Genomic DNA, 17,576 nt, shown 5'->3' with positions numbered 1-17,576 from the left:
AAGGAAAACCCTAAGGCATTCTACAAGTACGTGAAGAGCAAGAGGATAAGACGTGAGAGAATAGGACCAATCAAGTGTGACAGTGGAAAAGTGTGTATGGAACCGGAGGAGATAGCAGAGGTTCTTAATGAATACTTTGCTTCAGTATTCACTACGGAAAAAGATCTTGGTGATTGTAGGGATGACTTGCAGCGGACTGAAAAGCTAGAGCATGTAGATATTAAGGAAGAGGATGTGATGGAGCTTTTGGAAAGCATTGAGTTGGATAAGACACTGGGACCGGACGGGATGTACCCCAGGCTTCCGTGGGAAGAGAGGGAGGAGATTGCTGCGCCTCTGGCGATGATCTTTGCATCATCAATGAGGATGGGAGAGGTTCTGGAGGATTGGAGAGTTGCAGATGTTGCTCCCTTATTCAAGAAAGGGAATAGAGATAGCCCAGGAAATTGTAGACCAGTGAGTCTTACTTCAGTGGTTGGTAAGTTGACGGAGAAGTTCCTGAGAGGCAGGATATATGAACATTTGGAAAGGCATAATATGATTAGGAATAGTCAGCATGGCTTTGTCAAAGGCAGGTTATGCCTTACGAGCCTAATTGAATTTTTTGAGGATGTGACTAAACACATTAATGAAGGTAGAGCAGTAGATGTAGTGTATATGGATTTCAGCAAGGCATTTGATAAGATACCCCATGCAAGGCTTATTGAGAAAGTAAGGTGGCATGGGATCCAAGGGGATATTTCTTTGTCTATCCAGAACTGGCTTGCCAAAGAAAGAGTGGTTGTAGACGGGTCATATTCTGCACGGAGGCCGGTGACCAGTGGTGTGCCTCAGGGATCTGTTCTGGGACCCCCTACTCTTCACGATATTTATAAATGACCTGGATGAGGAAGTGGAGGGTTGGGTTAGTAAATTTGCTGAAGACACAAAGTTTGGGGTTTTGTGGATAGTGTGGAGGGCTGTCAGAGGTTACAGCAGGACATCGATAGAATGCAAGACTGGGCTGAGAAGTGGCAGATGGACTTCAACGCAGATATGTGTGAGGTGGTTCATTTTGGTAGGTCAAATATGATGGCAGAATATAGCATTAATGGTAAGCCTCTTGGCAGAGTGGAGGATCGGAGGGATTTTGGGGTCTGAGTCCATAAGACACTCAAAGCTGCTGTGCAGATTGAGTCTGTGCTTCAGAAAGCAAACGGTGCACTGGTCTTCATCAATCGTGGATTGAGTTTAAGAGCCGAGAGGTAATGTTGCAGCTATATAGGACCCTGGTCAGACCCCACTTGGAGTACTGTGCTTAATCCTGGTCGCCTCACTACAGAAAGGATGTGGAAACCATAGAAAGGGTGCAGAGGAGACTTAGAAGCTTGTTGCCTGGATTGGGGAGCATGCCTTATGAGAATAGGTTGCATGAACTCGGCCTTTTCTCCTTGGAGTGATGGAGGATGAGAGGTGACCTGATAAAGGTGTACAAGATAATGAGAGGCATTGATCGTGTGGGTAGTCAGAGGCTTTTTCCCAGAGCTCAAATGGCTCGCATGAAAGGGCATAGTTTTAAGGTGCTTGGAAGTAGGTTCAGAGGAGATGTCAGGAGTAAGTTTTTTTTAAAACGCAGAGAGTGGTGAGTGCGTGGAATGGGCAGTCGGCAGTGGTGGTGGAGGCGGAAACGATAAGGTCTTTTAAGAAACTCCTGGATAGGTACATGGAGCTTAGAAAAATAGAGGGCTATAGGGAAGCCTAGGTAATGTCTAAGGTAAGGCCATGTTGGGCACAACTTTGTGGGCCAAAGGGCCTGTGTTGTGCTGTAGGGTTTCTATCAACTGGACACACTGATACAAAGCACTAGTAGGAAGTTCAATGTTCAAATTCTGCCAGTGGTAAATTATGCTAACTTCACACAGATCCTCACAGCTTTTCAGAATTATAGTGCACCTTTTGGTTTAGTTTGGTCATCCTCATTTCTACGGACATAAATTGATAACTGATGGATCATATATCAGGATATTGTCGTGACACAGAGGTTCTGTTATTTACAAGGGGAGAGCATGGGAGTGGAGACAGAAAATTTACAAGAGGTTTTTAGTTTTTAGTTCTGTTTTCTGTCTGAAGGATCCAGATCTGAACATAAATCGTTGCTGCCTGATCTGCTTAGTGTCTCCAGCACTTTGTTTTCATTTCCCATCCGTATTTTTTTGAATGTACGAATTAGACAAGCTTAGACACTCTATTCATTAAGCCAACCCGGACCTCTGCAATTCCGAGGTGGGGGACGTACAACCAAACAGTTTTTGAATCATTTTGGAACGCTGTCATTCTGCAATGCTCAGTGTGTGGAAGTAGAATGGAATGCCCTGTAAAGGATCTACAAAAATGTCTGCTTTCCCGAAAATTATTCAGTGTTCTATGCTCTGATGAAACCGATTTAGAGAAAGGCTATATTTTGTGCAACAGAATTCTGCGACATAGGTGGTATGCTCCTATGGAAATAAACCATAGATTAAAGAAAATGGAGGTGAAAGTCATCAGTTGTGATGATAGATTGTGGTTAGATTAAATTATATTGCCTTGTTATGTGGCTACAAGTGTAGGTCAGAAGCTCAGAATCCTGCACTATATAACTCCACCATTTATGTCAGTCTCATCTCAGGAGTGTGATTGATACTCCCCATGTGTTTGGGTGAATGTGGCTTCAATAACATAAAAAAAAAACCTCTAACCACAGGACAATCATTCACTCATTCCACAACTGAAGGCAGCAGATTGCACTGTCTGCAGGAGCAACTCATTGAGGCTCCTTCCTAAGGGCAACTGGAATTGAACGGCAGAGCAGAATTGATGGGCTGAGTGACTTAATCCTGCTGCTGTGCCTTACGGTCTTATTATGATCCATGACCCAACTCCTCACCCATTGGCACAGTGGCAAAGTCGGCAGAACAACAGGAGCCAAGCAGCTGCAGAACTGGCGATCTGGTACTGGCTCAGCCTGTAGAGCTCACAGCAAACGAATAAATGAAACCGCAAATATAAGATAGTCAACGAGGGCCTGCAGGCTTTTGGGGAACTTGGTACAGAACGGAATCTCAATCTTTGAAGATGGTTTCAGTAAATCAAATACTTCCGTGACTCAGAGGAGGGTCAAAAACAATTTGGCCCAAAATGAGCAACATTCGCCAGTTAATCAAACACTCTGTGCGTGTTGTTATACATGCATAATTCTGCTAATGCCCCAGCCCTTTCATTACCCAAACAGCTGCCCCCACTCACAAAACACACTGCTTAACATTGAACAAAATGATCGATAAATAGTCAAAGCATTAATTCCAGTTAACCAAGCTGAGAATTGCCACCAAGCTTTGTGGGTTCTTATGTACTGGTTGAAATCTACACTGACAGATCTGGTTGGTGCTTAACTTCCAGTAGGGGAATAAAACTAAAATATAGGACTGTAAATACAACTAATTTCCAAGGAAATTAATTACAATGTAAAAATGAAATGCAAATGCACATAGTAAGCAACAGCTAATTAAGGGCATGGTTCAACTGGAGCTGAGGAGAGAGCACAAGCACCCAGTCGGTAGGCAATGGGCCCTTTGATACCATGATGTGCAATTGTCAAAAAGAGGAACAGTATTATGCTCTTTGATGACTATTTTGCAGTTAGTATGGTGACAAATTCTTTTATCACTGATGGTATAAGTTAGAATGCAAAAGCGGAAAGTGAGTTACTCTTGGACAAAACTTACCTTATCATCAAACTCTTCATGTCTGTGTCATCCCCCCCTTGCAGTTCAACCTTGCCGGTCAGGGTGAGTGAGACTTCTGTCTTGGCAAGTTGAGAAAGTACATTTTCTTTGTTGGGGTCATTTGGGTCAACAGCTCCTTCCCCTGGCAGGAAAGAAATTGTGTTTAGTTTTACTCAGAAGCTGATGCTCTCTGGATTCATTATTCTGCTTGGACTATTCCCAGAGATAGATTGTGGGGGGAAAAAGGGAAATCAGGTGTCTAGACATAGAACACAAGAAAATAAAAACAGGAGTAGGGCAGCTGACACCTCAAGCCTGTCCCACCATCCAATATAATCATGGCTGACATCTGAACACAAAGTATGTAAGTTCAGGGATCTAACCAAAAGGCCATATCATAACCCACTCCCCCACCAAAAAATTAAGCAAATAGCTTTAAAATTGTAATGGTAACACATTTCCAGACAATGGTTTTAAAAATGTGCCCAGATGCCATTTCAGTTACAAACAACCCTAACTTTTCCTCAGTATCAGCAAAACCAAACAAAAAAAGTTGAATACTGACTTCAGGAATGAGCAGTGCACATTGCTTCTGTCTATATCAATAGTGCTAAGGTTGAGAGCTTCAAGTTCTAAAGACTAAACATCACAATAGCCTGCCTGGGTCCAGCCATGGCCAAGAAAGCTCACTAATACCTCTGCCTGGTATCATTTGGCATGTCCATGTTGATCCTTACTAATTTCTATTGCTGCACCATAGAATGTAGCCCCATCTGATCTGAACTGAAGGTTTGGTATTAAAATTGTAAACAGCTGCGGACACAGCTCAGCATGTCACAGGAACCAACTTCCCTTCTATGGACTGTCTATACTTTTTGCTGCCTCAGTAAAGCAGCCAGACTAATCAAAGACCCCACCCACACAGGCATCCTCTCTTCTCCTCTCTCCCATCGGGCAGAAGATACAAAGGCTGCAAAGCACATACCATCAAGTTCAAGAATAGATTCTATCCTGCTGTGCTGAAATTATTGAATGGCTCCCCAGAACGATAAAATAGACTCTTGACTTCACATTCTACCTTGTTATGATCTTGCACCTTATTGTCTATCTGCACTGTACTTTCTCTGTAGCTGTTACACTTTACTCTGCATCATTTTAGCTTGCCGTATGTAATTAATTGATTTGTTTGAACAGCAGGGACGACAAGCTTTTCACTCTATCGCGGTGCATGTGAAAATAATAAGCTCCAAGAAACAAATCAACCTAAAAAAATTTAAATTAGACCTGCTTTTAAAAGTCTATGTAAGTGTGGGCAATTTTGGGAGGGTTCTGGAAGTTGGATTTGGGGCAAAACGAAGTCCCTCTCCACAAAAGTTATTCTGAGCACAATTAATTTTGAAATCTTCCAGTCAAAAATCTTTGTAACTGTATTTTCGAACCTCTCTCTGATTACCATCCATTACATGTGTTGTATGTATGTATGGTGCCTCAGCACTCGCCTGAAAGCAGAGATCTCACATTAGCATCAACTAATCAGCAGCAAGATGTACAAATTCTAAACCATTGGTACAAGTACTCAGAACTGTCATGTTTAGTATGGAAGATAAACTCCATGAGCCCTGAGTAACTGGGAGATGGGGACAAAGTATAAAAATAAAATCCACTTTTATACCTTTTTCAATGTGGCACAAATCAAGGAATTTGCAGGAGTATTAACAAAAAAGATTGATATTCAATCACAGCAAGACTAGAGCTCTAGCACAAAAACAGCTGGCTGGAAAAACAAAGGGAAATGCTGGATTACTGCAGGGCAAGTCTAGGTGTTGGACGGAGGTGCTGGTTACATCATTGTAAGGAAGGAGTTCATTGCAATTCCTCCTTGGTACGTGCCAAAATAAAGTGGAAGTTCGAAGACAAAATGGTGTCAGATTGTGGATGATGTGATAGTCTGCATGAGTGCATGTCCCAAAGATTATATAATGAATGACGTTTTCCTCCTTACAGACCTGTTGTCTACCTTTTCCTAAATTATATGTCTGGCCTGAAGGTCGTAAGTGATAAGGAGGTGCAACTGGTACCACCAAGGGATGGAGAAGTAATGGATTGATAATTATGTTACGCTTTACAGGAGTCTTGCAGGATTTAAAAAGGGGCACTTTCTTTGTGCAGTGGGAGAGAACTTTGGTCTCAGGCTAGGGCATGACTGGCATCAGTGCTGAGAAGATAGGGATAAATACTTCACAGCAGGTTAGAACATGTTGAGTCAGAGCTAGGGAGAGAGAAAACTGGCTGCATGCAAGATTGTTGGATCTGTAGCTCCCTCCCACATTGCAGAGATCAGCCTGCTTAGTAGATGGTAAGTCAGGCAGCATCTATGGGAAAAAAGCACAGTCAATGTTTCAGGCCCAGTCACCTTTTTTTCCACCAGTCCTGCTGAAGGGTTTCGGCCTGAAACGTCAACTGTGCTTTTTTCCATAGATGCTGCCTGGTCTCTGCTGAGTTCCTCCAGCATTTTGAGTGTGTTGCTCGGATTTCCAGCGTCTGCAGATTTTCTCATGTTTGTGGATGGTAAATATTATTTTGAATTCTGTACTGCCACTATCTTAGACTTCAGGTTTTCTTTCTGTTCTGCATCTGTGCTATTTCTAATAAAGTGTTTTCTTGTGGTCTTGAACATGTGTGCAGTGTCTCCTTTGTTTGTGGTTGCATTTGCAAATACCGCAAGCTGAATGAGAAAAGAGCACAAACGAATTTTAAAATAACTTTCATTGCAGCCATGTGACATTTTAATTGATTTTGATTTTTTACTTATTTAGAGATATAGAAGTGGGATTTGAACCCGCACATACAGTGGAGACTGCAAATTGAATGCAGTGCCTTAGACCACTTGGCTATCCTTCATCCCTTAACTTTACGCTAACTCTAACTGGAGGAATAATCATTCATTTGAATGGTGTCAATCTTCACTGAAGACAAAAGTGAAGATAACTGATATTAATAAAAACGATGAAAGAAAATAAAAAAACAGATGTTTTTTCTATCTTATATACGTTAAATTCACATTCAAAAGAATTTTATTTAAAACTAGTAAATTATAAGCTTAAATGCTTTTCATCATCAGTTCCGTTGGTAGAATGAGCCATCAAACTAGATGATGGACAGGACTTAGATTCGGCCACCTATGGTCATTGGAGTTTAGAAGAATGAAGGGGGATCTCACTGAAACCTATTGAATATTGAAAGGCCCAGATATGGAGATGTTTCCAATGGTGGGAGGGTCTCGGACCAGAGGGCACAGCTGCAGAATAGAAGGACACCTTCTATTGAGCAGGAATTTCTTTAGCCAGAGTGTGGTGAATCTGTGGAATTTAATGCCACATTTTGCTGCAGAGGCCAAGCCATTCGGTATACTTAAAGTGCCTGTTGCTACGTTATTGACTCGTAAGCATGTCAAAGGTGATGGGGAGAAGGCAGGAGAATGGAGTTGAAAGGGAAAATAAATCAGTTATGATTGAATGGCAGAGCAGACTTGATGGGCTGAATGGCCTTTTTCTGTGACTATGGCTGTTACTACTCATGATCCAGTACTGCATCCATTGACTACTGTGGCAAAAATGTGGACCAGTTTAGAGTGCAATCTGATACTCGATGTTTAAGTTTGGTCACAGAGACATTTTATTTAAAAATGTCTTAAAACGCATATCCGGTAAGTTTCTAGGATCAAATCATGTAGCAGATTAGGTTAATGATTAATGGAGACACAAGAGACTGCACAGGCAGTCCAGATGAAGGGCCTTGATTGACCATTTCACTCCAGAGATGCCACCTGACCCACTGAGTTTCTCCAACATCGCGTGCTCGAGCTTTACATTTGTGAAGTTCTGTGTTCTACAGACAATTCAGTTTTGTTCCTCAGTTCAGATTTGTTAATTCAGCTATTTTTCTCATATACCTTTGACTGTGTTCAAATAATGCTATATGGCTGTTGGCATGTTAAATTTCCAAATCTAGTCTTATTTCTTAATCCAATTTACGGAATAATTAAAATTTCTGTAGATGCAAATTAGATTTCTTTGTCATCCTGCTTTAATTAAATGGAAAAACACTTACCATGCAATACACAAATTTCATTGTGGATAAAGCTATCTGAGCCATATTTGTTTCTATTTCTCTTCAAGTTTAAAAAAATATCATTGCCTCATTCATCCTGATTGAGTTCATTTCTAAGTAAAAAGTAAAATACTGTAGACACTTCTCAAGTTACTCACCAATCAAAGTTTCAATATCAGGTACACTTCCCAACCCTTCCAGAAGCTCGTGCAACAGGTCATTATGATCTGGTGAAATAGCTTCCTGATGCTCTAACAGCAGCTATTGCAAGAAAAAGAAACACAATGAATCACCACTGTTTCATTTTAACCCATCCTCAAATATTCATAGCCAGTGAAATAAAGTAAACTAAAGATACATCATGCTGAAAACCAATGTGCTGTCTCTGCTACCTGAAAGCAAATAAATCAATTAGAAAAATTACACAAGTCAATTGCCTCGTCAATATATTGCTTGGTCCTGAGCATTCTCAAAAAAGGTGCTGTTCTTCTTTTTGGGATTTAATTAAATGTCCTCAAGATTTTCAATTTCCCTTTGTCTCCTCACTTGTTACTTCCAGAAGAGTGGACTTTTTCCATAGTTATACCAAACATAAGGGATTATTCATATGCTGGAAATCTTGGGTAGCACACACAAAATGCTGGTGGAACCAGCAAGTTCAGCAGCATGCATGCAGGGGAATAAACAGTCCAGGTTTTGGGTTGGGAATTGCTGAGTTCTTCCAGCAGTTTGTGCATGTTGCACATAGTTACCCCACACAGAAACTTGCCCAAGCTCTCTAAATACCCATCTGAGCTAGTCTTATTTCCCTGCAGTTGGCCCATATCCCTTTAAACATTTCCGATCCATGAACCTGTCCTAATGTCTTTTAAATACCGTTACTGAAGGGTACCCTCCTCTTATAGTTCCTCTGGCAGCTCATTCCCTATACTCAACACCTTCTGTGTGGAAAAGGTTGCCCGTTAGAATCTTTCCCCTCTTATCTTAAACTTACACACCCTAGTTTAGACTTTCTACCTTATCTATAACTGGCATGATTTTTATAGCACTTCCGATGCTCCAGTTAAAAAACAAAAGCCCCAACTTTTATTTTAATTTGAGCAATCAGGTTCTCCTTGTAACTGAAGCCAACCTGTCCCAGTAAGATCTTTGTGAATCATTTCTGCGCCCTTTCCAGCTTAATGACATCTTTTCCTTGCTTTATGACAAAAACTTAATTTCCTTTAAGACGTCAATATCTCTTGTGATCAGATGTTCATGGCTGCAAGCAGTGAGTCATGCAATTTCTTTTCCTGATTTTCATATTGCTGAAAGGTATCACAAATTGTGTTTGATAATTTGTAGGCCTTTTACACCAAATGATCCATGTTCTTTCTCTCACTTGTTTACCCAATGCAATTTACTCATCCACAACTTTCATCCCTCAGCATTCCATCCAGTATTTAAATTAGCAAGATCTAATTTCTGATAGCTTTAGGGTAAATGTTTTTCTGAGAGTGACATTTGCTTACTATCCTATATTGTGGCCTCAAATTTTAGCTTTCCTTACAAAAGTGGTAGCAACTGAATTTCCATCTCAGTTAAGTGTAAAAATCTCTATCAAGCTGTCACTCTCGTCTTCTCTTTCCCGGACAAGCTTTGATCTGCTTTCTCTTTTCTGTACCCAATCTCAGTTCTGGATTTATTTGTTACTTTGCACCTTCCCTTAGTGGCTCTATTCTTTACTAACATAGAATGATAACACTGCAGTGTTTCACATACTGTTATCACGATTTTGTTCAAAACAAATACAGAATCTATTTGAATGCCCGATATGATCTGTATATCTATGCCCCTTGGTCTTCTGTTCTTCTAACCCATACAAACTCTTCTAATGCAATTAATATATTTCCTTATGTGGGCACGTGACCAAGTGGTTAAGGCATTAGACTAGCAACCTGAAAGTCGTGAGTTCGAGCCCCAGCCAAGGGAACGTGTTGTGTCCTTGAGCAAGGCACTTAATTACACAGTGCTCTGCGACGACACTGATGCCAAGATGTATGGGTCCTAATGCCCTTCCCTTGGACAACATTGGTGTCGTGGAGAGGGGAGACTTGCGGCATGGGCAACTGCTGGTCTTCCATACAACCTTGCCCAGGCCTGCGCCCTGGAAAGTGAAGACTTTCCAGGCACGGATCCATGGTCTTGCAAGACTAACGGATGCCTCAATTTCTTTATAAGACATACACCATAAGATATAGGAGCAGAATTATGCCATTCAGCCCATCGAGTCTGCTCCGATTCCCAATAAAATGCAACACACTTGTATTGAAATTCATATGCCAATTACTAACCATTCAGGAAAGTTAAAAAATAAGGTCTAAAACTACATCAAGTGAGACTCAGTCTGGATTTATCTCAATCTGAACAGATTTAAGACACTTAGGTGATAGTATTATAAAAATCTCAAAGGTGCATAATAGATTATGTATACTTTATACAACCTTACAGGCAGCCACAAAGCAAAAAACCCAAATTAACCCATTAAAAACGATGACCTAGTGTGCAGAAAAAAAACAAATCGTGCAAACAATAAAAGCAAGCAAATAACATTCAGAAATGAAGTTCACGAAAGTGAGATGACGACCACAAAGGCAGTCACAGCCGACATTGTTAGTGGCAGGCTACAGCGCAGAGATGAGTAAACCTCGCCAAGCAGTGAGCTGAATACTGGCCTGACCCTCTCCTCCAGCCCCGACACCCTGACCTTTTCAATCTGGCCCAGAGAGTCATTCCTCACCCTCAGACTGAGGCCCTCCCTCCCACTTCAATATGCTCTTATGTTGCTCATACATCTTTCAACACACCAAATCTTGGCAATTATTCTCAGCTTCCGCATCTTCATGAAAGTCATCTGCTCACGAATGTGCTTGCAGAGGTTGCACTAACTCCATGCCAACACAGTTAGTGGCAACAAGATAGTCATAGTCATACTTTATTGATCCTGGGAGAAATTGGTTTTCGTCACAGTTGCTCCAATTAAATAGTAATATGTAAATTATGCCAGCAAATAAGTCCAGGACCAGCCTATTGGCTCAGTGTTGTAAAGGGAGGAGTTGTAAAGTTTGACGGCCACAGGCAGGAATGACTTCCTATGACGCCCTCTGTTGCATCTCGGTGGAATGAGTCTCTGGCTGAATATACTCCTGTGCCCAACAAGTACATTATGCAGTGGATGGGAGACATTGTCCAAGATGGCATGCAACTTGGACAGCATCCTCTTTTCAGACACCACCGTGAGAGAGTCCAGTTGCATCCCCCACAACATCACTGGCCTTACGAATGAGTTTGCGAAGATCAAGCTGTGTTCAGTGAATAGAAACAGAAGTTTTACCACAAAAAAATGCTTACATAAATAACCAAGAAAAGCCAAAAGTTCAATCACATTGTTAAAAGCTAATTATCTATAATTTAAACTAAGAGTCTCGGCTTACCAGGTTTAAGTTTTGCACTGTGACTACTAATGGTTTACACTAACATCTTGAATGCTTCAGTTTCTGAAGTATTTTACTTGAAACCCCAAATCAATAAAAATATATGTATTAAAAGGAGGAATGAGGGAATTAAATTTCAGAAGCACTCACTCCAGTTATGCCTGTGAAATTACTGCATCTTTTATATTAAGGCAGGTCAATTTAGAAATTGCACAGGTATACTTACAGTAACATTTTTGGGGAATTTAAATATTAATGGAAGCATACAATAGATGTATATGGGGTTTAGTAAATAAGAAGTGTCCAATGTCCGAATTCATTTGTTTGGATGTGGGTGGCATGGTAGCATAGCGGCTATCAAAACACTATTTCATTGCCAGCGACCCAGGTTCAGTTCCAATGCTGCCTGTAAGGAGTTTGCATGTTCTTCCCGTGACTACCCGGGTTTCCTCCCATTGTCCACAGACATACAGTTCAGTCGGTTATTTGGTCACCGTGGTGCAACTGGGCCGGAAGGGTCTGTTACTGAGCTAAATAAAAGATGAGCCAACAAACTCTATCACTAATGAAGTTGGTCTTGAACTTAACCGAGATATGAAGAAAATACTCAGATACAACTAGAAATACAATACAAACATCCAAATGCAATTTGGATGCTGGGAGTGGGTGGTGGGGTTGGAGGACAGGGGGCACGCGACAGAGGGGGTGGGGGCACACGAGGGGGGGGTCGGGGGCGCGCGAGAGGGGGCATAATGGGAATGTTGAGAGATTTGTGTAGGCACAAGAGACTGCAGACGTTGGAATCTGCAGCAACAAGGAATGTGCTGGAAGAGCTCAGGCTGTCAAACAGAACTTGTGGGAGGAAAGGAATTGTCAGTGTTTCGGTTCAGTCGTGATGCAGGGTTTTGACCTAAAATATCCTATTCATCCCGCAGATGCTACTCATCCTGCTGGGCTCTTCCAACTCCTGCTGCCAGGAGATTTGTGGTTTGGCTGGTGCACAGAAAGCTGACATAAGCCACATTGAACAAAATCTGCTTGTGCCTGGAGTGATTCGCCCACAGTGAAGACCTACACCCAACAACATAGGAATATCACCTTCTCCTCCAACATTAGATTTCTTAACAGTGCACAAACCCCCAAAACAGTACCTTATTATTCTCTGTTTTGCACTTTTTTGTTGCCATAGATTTTTATGCTTTTGCATTAAAGTACTGCTGTAAAACAAGCCTCACTTCATAGGTCAGTGATAAGAAGTCTGATTCCAATTCATGAGTTTAGACTCGTGCAAATTCATAGAAAGCACATGCACTTACTTAGACATTCTTTGAAATATTTCTAATAGAGACAAACTTCTTCACTTCCACTGTTGACAAAAAAAAAGCGAAAATAGGAGTGTTCACAGGCTTGAGCTAGATACACTGAAATATGGGCAGCAGTCCCAGGTGTGCACACACTTACTGGCTTTGGGGACCCCCCTCCCAGCTGATGCACGCAGTCGAACACAAGAGAAGTCATCACAACAGCTGTATTTTGAATAGTTTACAGAGAAAACTGGAAGTTCAGTCAAATGTTTGTTTTAAACAATCCATTGAAGGGGTCGTGAATCAAAGTACTTCACAAATGCCAAGAAAGAGTGGATGTCCATATCCTGATGAAGAGTCTCAGCCCGAAACGTTGACTATACACTTTTTCATAGGCAAGTTCCCCCAACATTTTGTATGCTTGGCTTGGATTTCCACGTCGGCAGATTCTCTCTTGTTTGTGACTTCACTTTTCACTGGAGACAAGAGCAGCTAAAAGAACCGAACTGAATGCATCGCTTTATTTAATGGAAATGGCAGCATGAAAGTGTACAATAAAGCAATTTTAGTCTCTATATGGACAGTGTTGTCTGGTTAATGCTGAGGTTGAAAAAAATGGCACTAAGCACAGCAAAAACCAGTTCACTAAACATGGATAAACAGGAGGAAGTCTGCAGATGCTGGAAATCCAAAGCAAAACACACACAGGGTGCCAGAGGAACTCAGCAGCTGAGGCAGCATCTATGGAAATGAATTGATGGTCGATGTTTAGGGCCGAGACCCTTCTTCAGGATTAAGACAGAAGGGGAAAGACCCCAAAATAAAAAGGTGGGCAGAGAGGAAGGAGGCTAGCTGGAAGATGACAGGTGAAGCCAGATGGGTGGGAAATGTAGGTGTTGTTTGGATTGCTTGTGCTATTAGGAAATATTGTTGAATTGTGACATTATGAATGGTATAAATATGGATTAACTAAAATAACAGCCAGTCTTCAGGAAATAAAACTCTGTACCACAAACACGAGAAAATCCGCAGATGCTGGAAAACTTGTACATAATTTAACATCCAACTCATACTTTGCGGCTGGTGAAAACAATCGTTGGGTGTGGGACATTCTGATAACATCCCATTGAAACTACATATGGAAGGACACAAGATGAACGCTCCTGCTAATAGCACATTGTTAATGATGTATCCTGGATACTTAAGACACAGTTCAGGACAGATCTGTTTTGCTACGTAACAGTCTAGTTAGTTGTATATTCATGGAGCCAACTTTCAACACTAATAAAAGAGGTACTCTATATTCTGGGTGTCTGCCTTTTGGAACAGACACTAGTGTAGAATACTTGAAGGTATTCCGCTAATTGCGATGTGCTACCTTTGTAGTCTGTTGTCACTGGTACAATCTTCTATGTGGTAGTGTGCTGGGGCAATGGTATCAACACAGGTGATGCCTACAGGCTCAAACTGAGTAGAAGGGATCTGTTATAGGAGTCAAACTGGGAATACTGGAGGCTGTGGTAGAACAAAGGACTCTCTGGAAAATCCTGATAATTATGGACAGTTCTTCTCACCCTCTGCATGCCACCTTGGCCGAACAGAGGAGTACTTTCGGTAATACACGATGACAACCGTGCTGCTCCAGAGAGTGCTATATGAGGTCATTCTTTCCCTCGGCCATTAGGCTCTATAACGAGTCAATCTATAGCCAGGGAAGTGATGACCCCCTCCTGCGACACTGTTATCAACCTCTGTTTACAACACCCTGCTATCGGAGACACCCTGTAGCTAATCATTTATCATTATCTGGGTGTTGAGGTAGTATGAAACATTGTCTTGCTGAATTCCTCCAGGATTTTACTATAAAACACAGAGTCAGGAGAGAGCAACTCAAATTCTCCTGGAGTCACTCTCTTCCGCAGCCTGAATAAAGACTCTTCTATTTTCCAGTAACAACTTCTGCGTGGCTCAGTTACACAGTGCAATGCTATGCCAATCATTAAACTGCTCACTCGACTAATATTAGTGAAATTGTCATTACAAAAGCGACTAGCATTCATTTCTAGAGGACTAGAATATAAAAGCAAGGTTGTTATGTTGAGACTTTATAAAGCTCTGGTGAGGCCTCACTTGGAGTGTTGTGAGCAGGTTTGGGCCCCTTATCTTAGAAAGGATGTGCTGAAACTGGAGAGGGTTCAAAGGAGGTTCACAAAAAAAAAAAATCCAGGACTGAAAGGCTTGTCATATGAAAAGCATTTGATGGCTCTTGGCCTGTGTTCACTGGAATTCAGAAGAATGAGGGGTGACCTCATTGAAACCTATCAAATAGTGAAAGGCCTCAATAGGGTGGATGTGGAGAGGATGTTTCCTACAGTGGGAGAGTCTAAGACCAGAGAACACAGCCTCAGAATAGAGGGGCATCCTTTTAAAATGGAGACAAGAAGGAATTTCTTCAGCCAGAGAGTGGTGAATCTGTGGAAATCTTTGCCATGGGCAGCTGTGGTGGCCAAGTCTTTATGTATATTTAAGACAGAGGTTGACAGATTCCTGATTGGTCAGGGCATGAAGGGACACAGAGAAAAGGAAGGAGATCGAGGCTGAGAGGAAAATTGAATCAGCCATGATGAAATGGCGGAACAGACTCAATGGGCCAAATGGCCTAATTCTGCTCCTATATCTTATGGCTTTGTGTATGTTATAGTGCAGCGGTCCCCAAACACTGGGCCGTGGACCGGTACCGGGCCGCAAAGCATGTGCTACCAGGCTGCGAGGAAATGATATGATTTGGTGATAGGAGTCAGCAGCACCTTTCCTCATTCCCTGTCATGGCCACTGTTGAGCCATTACGCATGCGAGGTCATTACCTGCGCATCATCCATGTCAGCGCGGGAAGGAGATCAAGTCCTTGAGCTTGCAAATGATGGCAGGCTGAAAAGTATGTTTGACATAACATCTCTGCCGGCATTCCGGATCAAAGTCAAGGCTCAATATCCTGAGGTAGCCACGAAAGCACTGAAAACGTTGTTTCCATTTCCAACATATCTCTGCGATGAATGCAACGAAAACTAAATTGTGGAATAGATTGGACATAAGGAACCCCCTTCGAGTATCGCTGTCTCCCATCACCCCTCGATGGCACCGTGTTGTTGCAGGGAAACAAGCCCAGGGCTCCTACTGATTCAACGATAGTGGTGTGTTGTAATGATTTTATATGTTCATACGGGGAAAATATGCGCTGCGTGTTTAATATCCAAACGTTACTTAAAATGTTATGATGCTATTGACTGATAAGTCACTTATATAACTATATAACAATTACAGCATGGAAACAGGCGATCTCGGCCCTTCTAGTCCGTGCCGAACGCTACACTCACCAAGTCCCACCGACCTGCACTCAGCCCATAACCCTCCATTCCTTTCCTGTCCATATACCTATCCAATTTTTCTTTAAATGATAATATTGAACCTGCGTCTACCACTTCTACTGGAAGTTCGTTCAACACTTACTTCAAGCTCCTCTGATAATTGACTTATCGCTATATTCATACGAGGAAAATATGCACTGTGTGTTTAATATTAAATTCATTAGATAAACCCTTTTAGAAATGAAATTGAGTGTATTAGCCACTTACCACCTATATTCCGGTCGTGATTAACACTCCCCCCCGCCCCCCACCCCCGAACAGAATCGGCAAAAGTGATTTGTAGAAAGAAAATTGGCAGGTACACGCATGCACACTGGTGCCCGCGCAAGGCTTCATGGTCATTATAGTCTTTCTCGGGGTAAGCTCAACGTATTTGACTGCTACTCTTGTCCGTTGGCAACCCTACCCCCCACCCCCCCAACTGGGTCGTCCGGTCCGCAAGAATATTGTCAATATTAAACCGGTCCGCAGTGCAAAAAAGTATGGGGACCCCTGTTATAGTGCACTGCTGCAGTTTAGGTAGCTGGATAAGGTTGAGCCAGTAAACGGGAGAAAGTGATATATTATGATCTGTGGTCGCTTCCTCCCCAAAATTGCTTCACTCTGAAGGATTTGACAGATTAAGCTAACATTTTAAAGTTGCTAGTCCTAACAAAAGGTATTAAAAACTTATTTCACATTCCTTCCTCCTCAACATGAACTTACATGAACAAGTATGGTTAAGAAAATGGAAGTTTGCTTATTCTAAACAGCCTATTGAGTAAAAAAAGATGATGAGTCAAGCAGAGTAACCAGTCAGGCATAGGAAAACACCAGAGCCACTGATCCCAGTTGAAAATCTCAAAAGCCTAATGTTCAGTGTCTGGTTCTGATGTAAGACCGGGAAGATATTAACAGAGGATGGTTTATAGGAACAACTCATTGATTTAAGGTTCACCACAAACAAACCAAAGAGAAAAAGGCCATTCATTGGCAGGGTGGAGACATTAGACTGGAATTGTGTTTATCGTGCTTTTTCATTTCCAAGTAGCTGTTTAAAAAAAACACTAATTTGTCTGCAGTGCATACAAAATAAAATCACATGCAGAGAACAATCACTTGGTCAAAATGCTGGAAGATGATCATCACCTGTGGAATTGCAATTCACTACAAATTCAACATCAAGAACAGCAAAAGCAATGGGGAAGGCAAAGAGTCGTTAAGTAAAATCATTCAATGAGTTTTGCTAATTAACCAAATTAATACAGGAGAAGACAGTGAAACAAAGCATTCTGTGCCATGGTGGTGTTCATTCAAAATAAAGTCTCTTTAAACAAGACAATAGGGATAATCTAAAAACAGAACCTTTGGCAATAAATAGCTACATTGACTATTGGACATATTGTTAAGGACAGCTCAAACAGAGAGTAGGTAGTTGTGTTCTTTTAATAAAGAAAATCCATTAAAAATTATAATGAACTAAGCTACATGCTTTTCAAGTATTTAAACTACAAAGACATAGTATCCTACCGGGAAGACTAA

The 17,576-nt window shown here is 41.6% G+C and overlaps 1 protein-coding gene across 2 annotated transcripts in view; it reads right to left on the bottom strand.

Annotated features, from left to right (window-relative positions):
• The window catches only part of iqgap2 (IQ motif containing GTPase activating protein 2), a 289,641-nt gene that overhangs the window by 36,161 nt on the left and 235,904 nt on the right, over window positions 1-17,576 (bottom strand). For both annotated transcript variants that reach the window (XM_063049287.1, XM_063049288.1), the window contains exons 31-32: window positions 8,012-8,114; window positions 3,744-3,885 (exon numbers count right to left, since the gene is read on the bottom strand). In XM_063049287.1, the coding sequence (XP_062905357.1) occupies window positions 3,744-3,885; window positions 8,012-8,114 (245 nt within the window). The remainder of the gene's footprint in view (window positions 1-3,743; window positions 3,886-8,011; window positions 8,115-17,576) is intronic.

This window comes from Mobula hypostoma, chromosome 5, assembly GCF_963921235.1.
Source record: "Mobula hypostoma chromosome 5, sMobHyp1.1, whole genome shotgun sequence".
NCBI lineage: Eukaryota > Metazoa > Chordata > Chondrichthyes > Myliobatiformes > Myliobatidae > Mobula > Mobula hypostoma.
The sequence above is the reverse complement of the archived record's forward strand: the minus strand, read 5'-3'. Positions and strand labels throughout refer to the sequence as shown.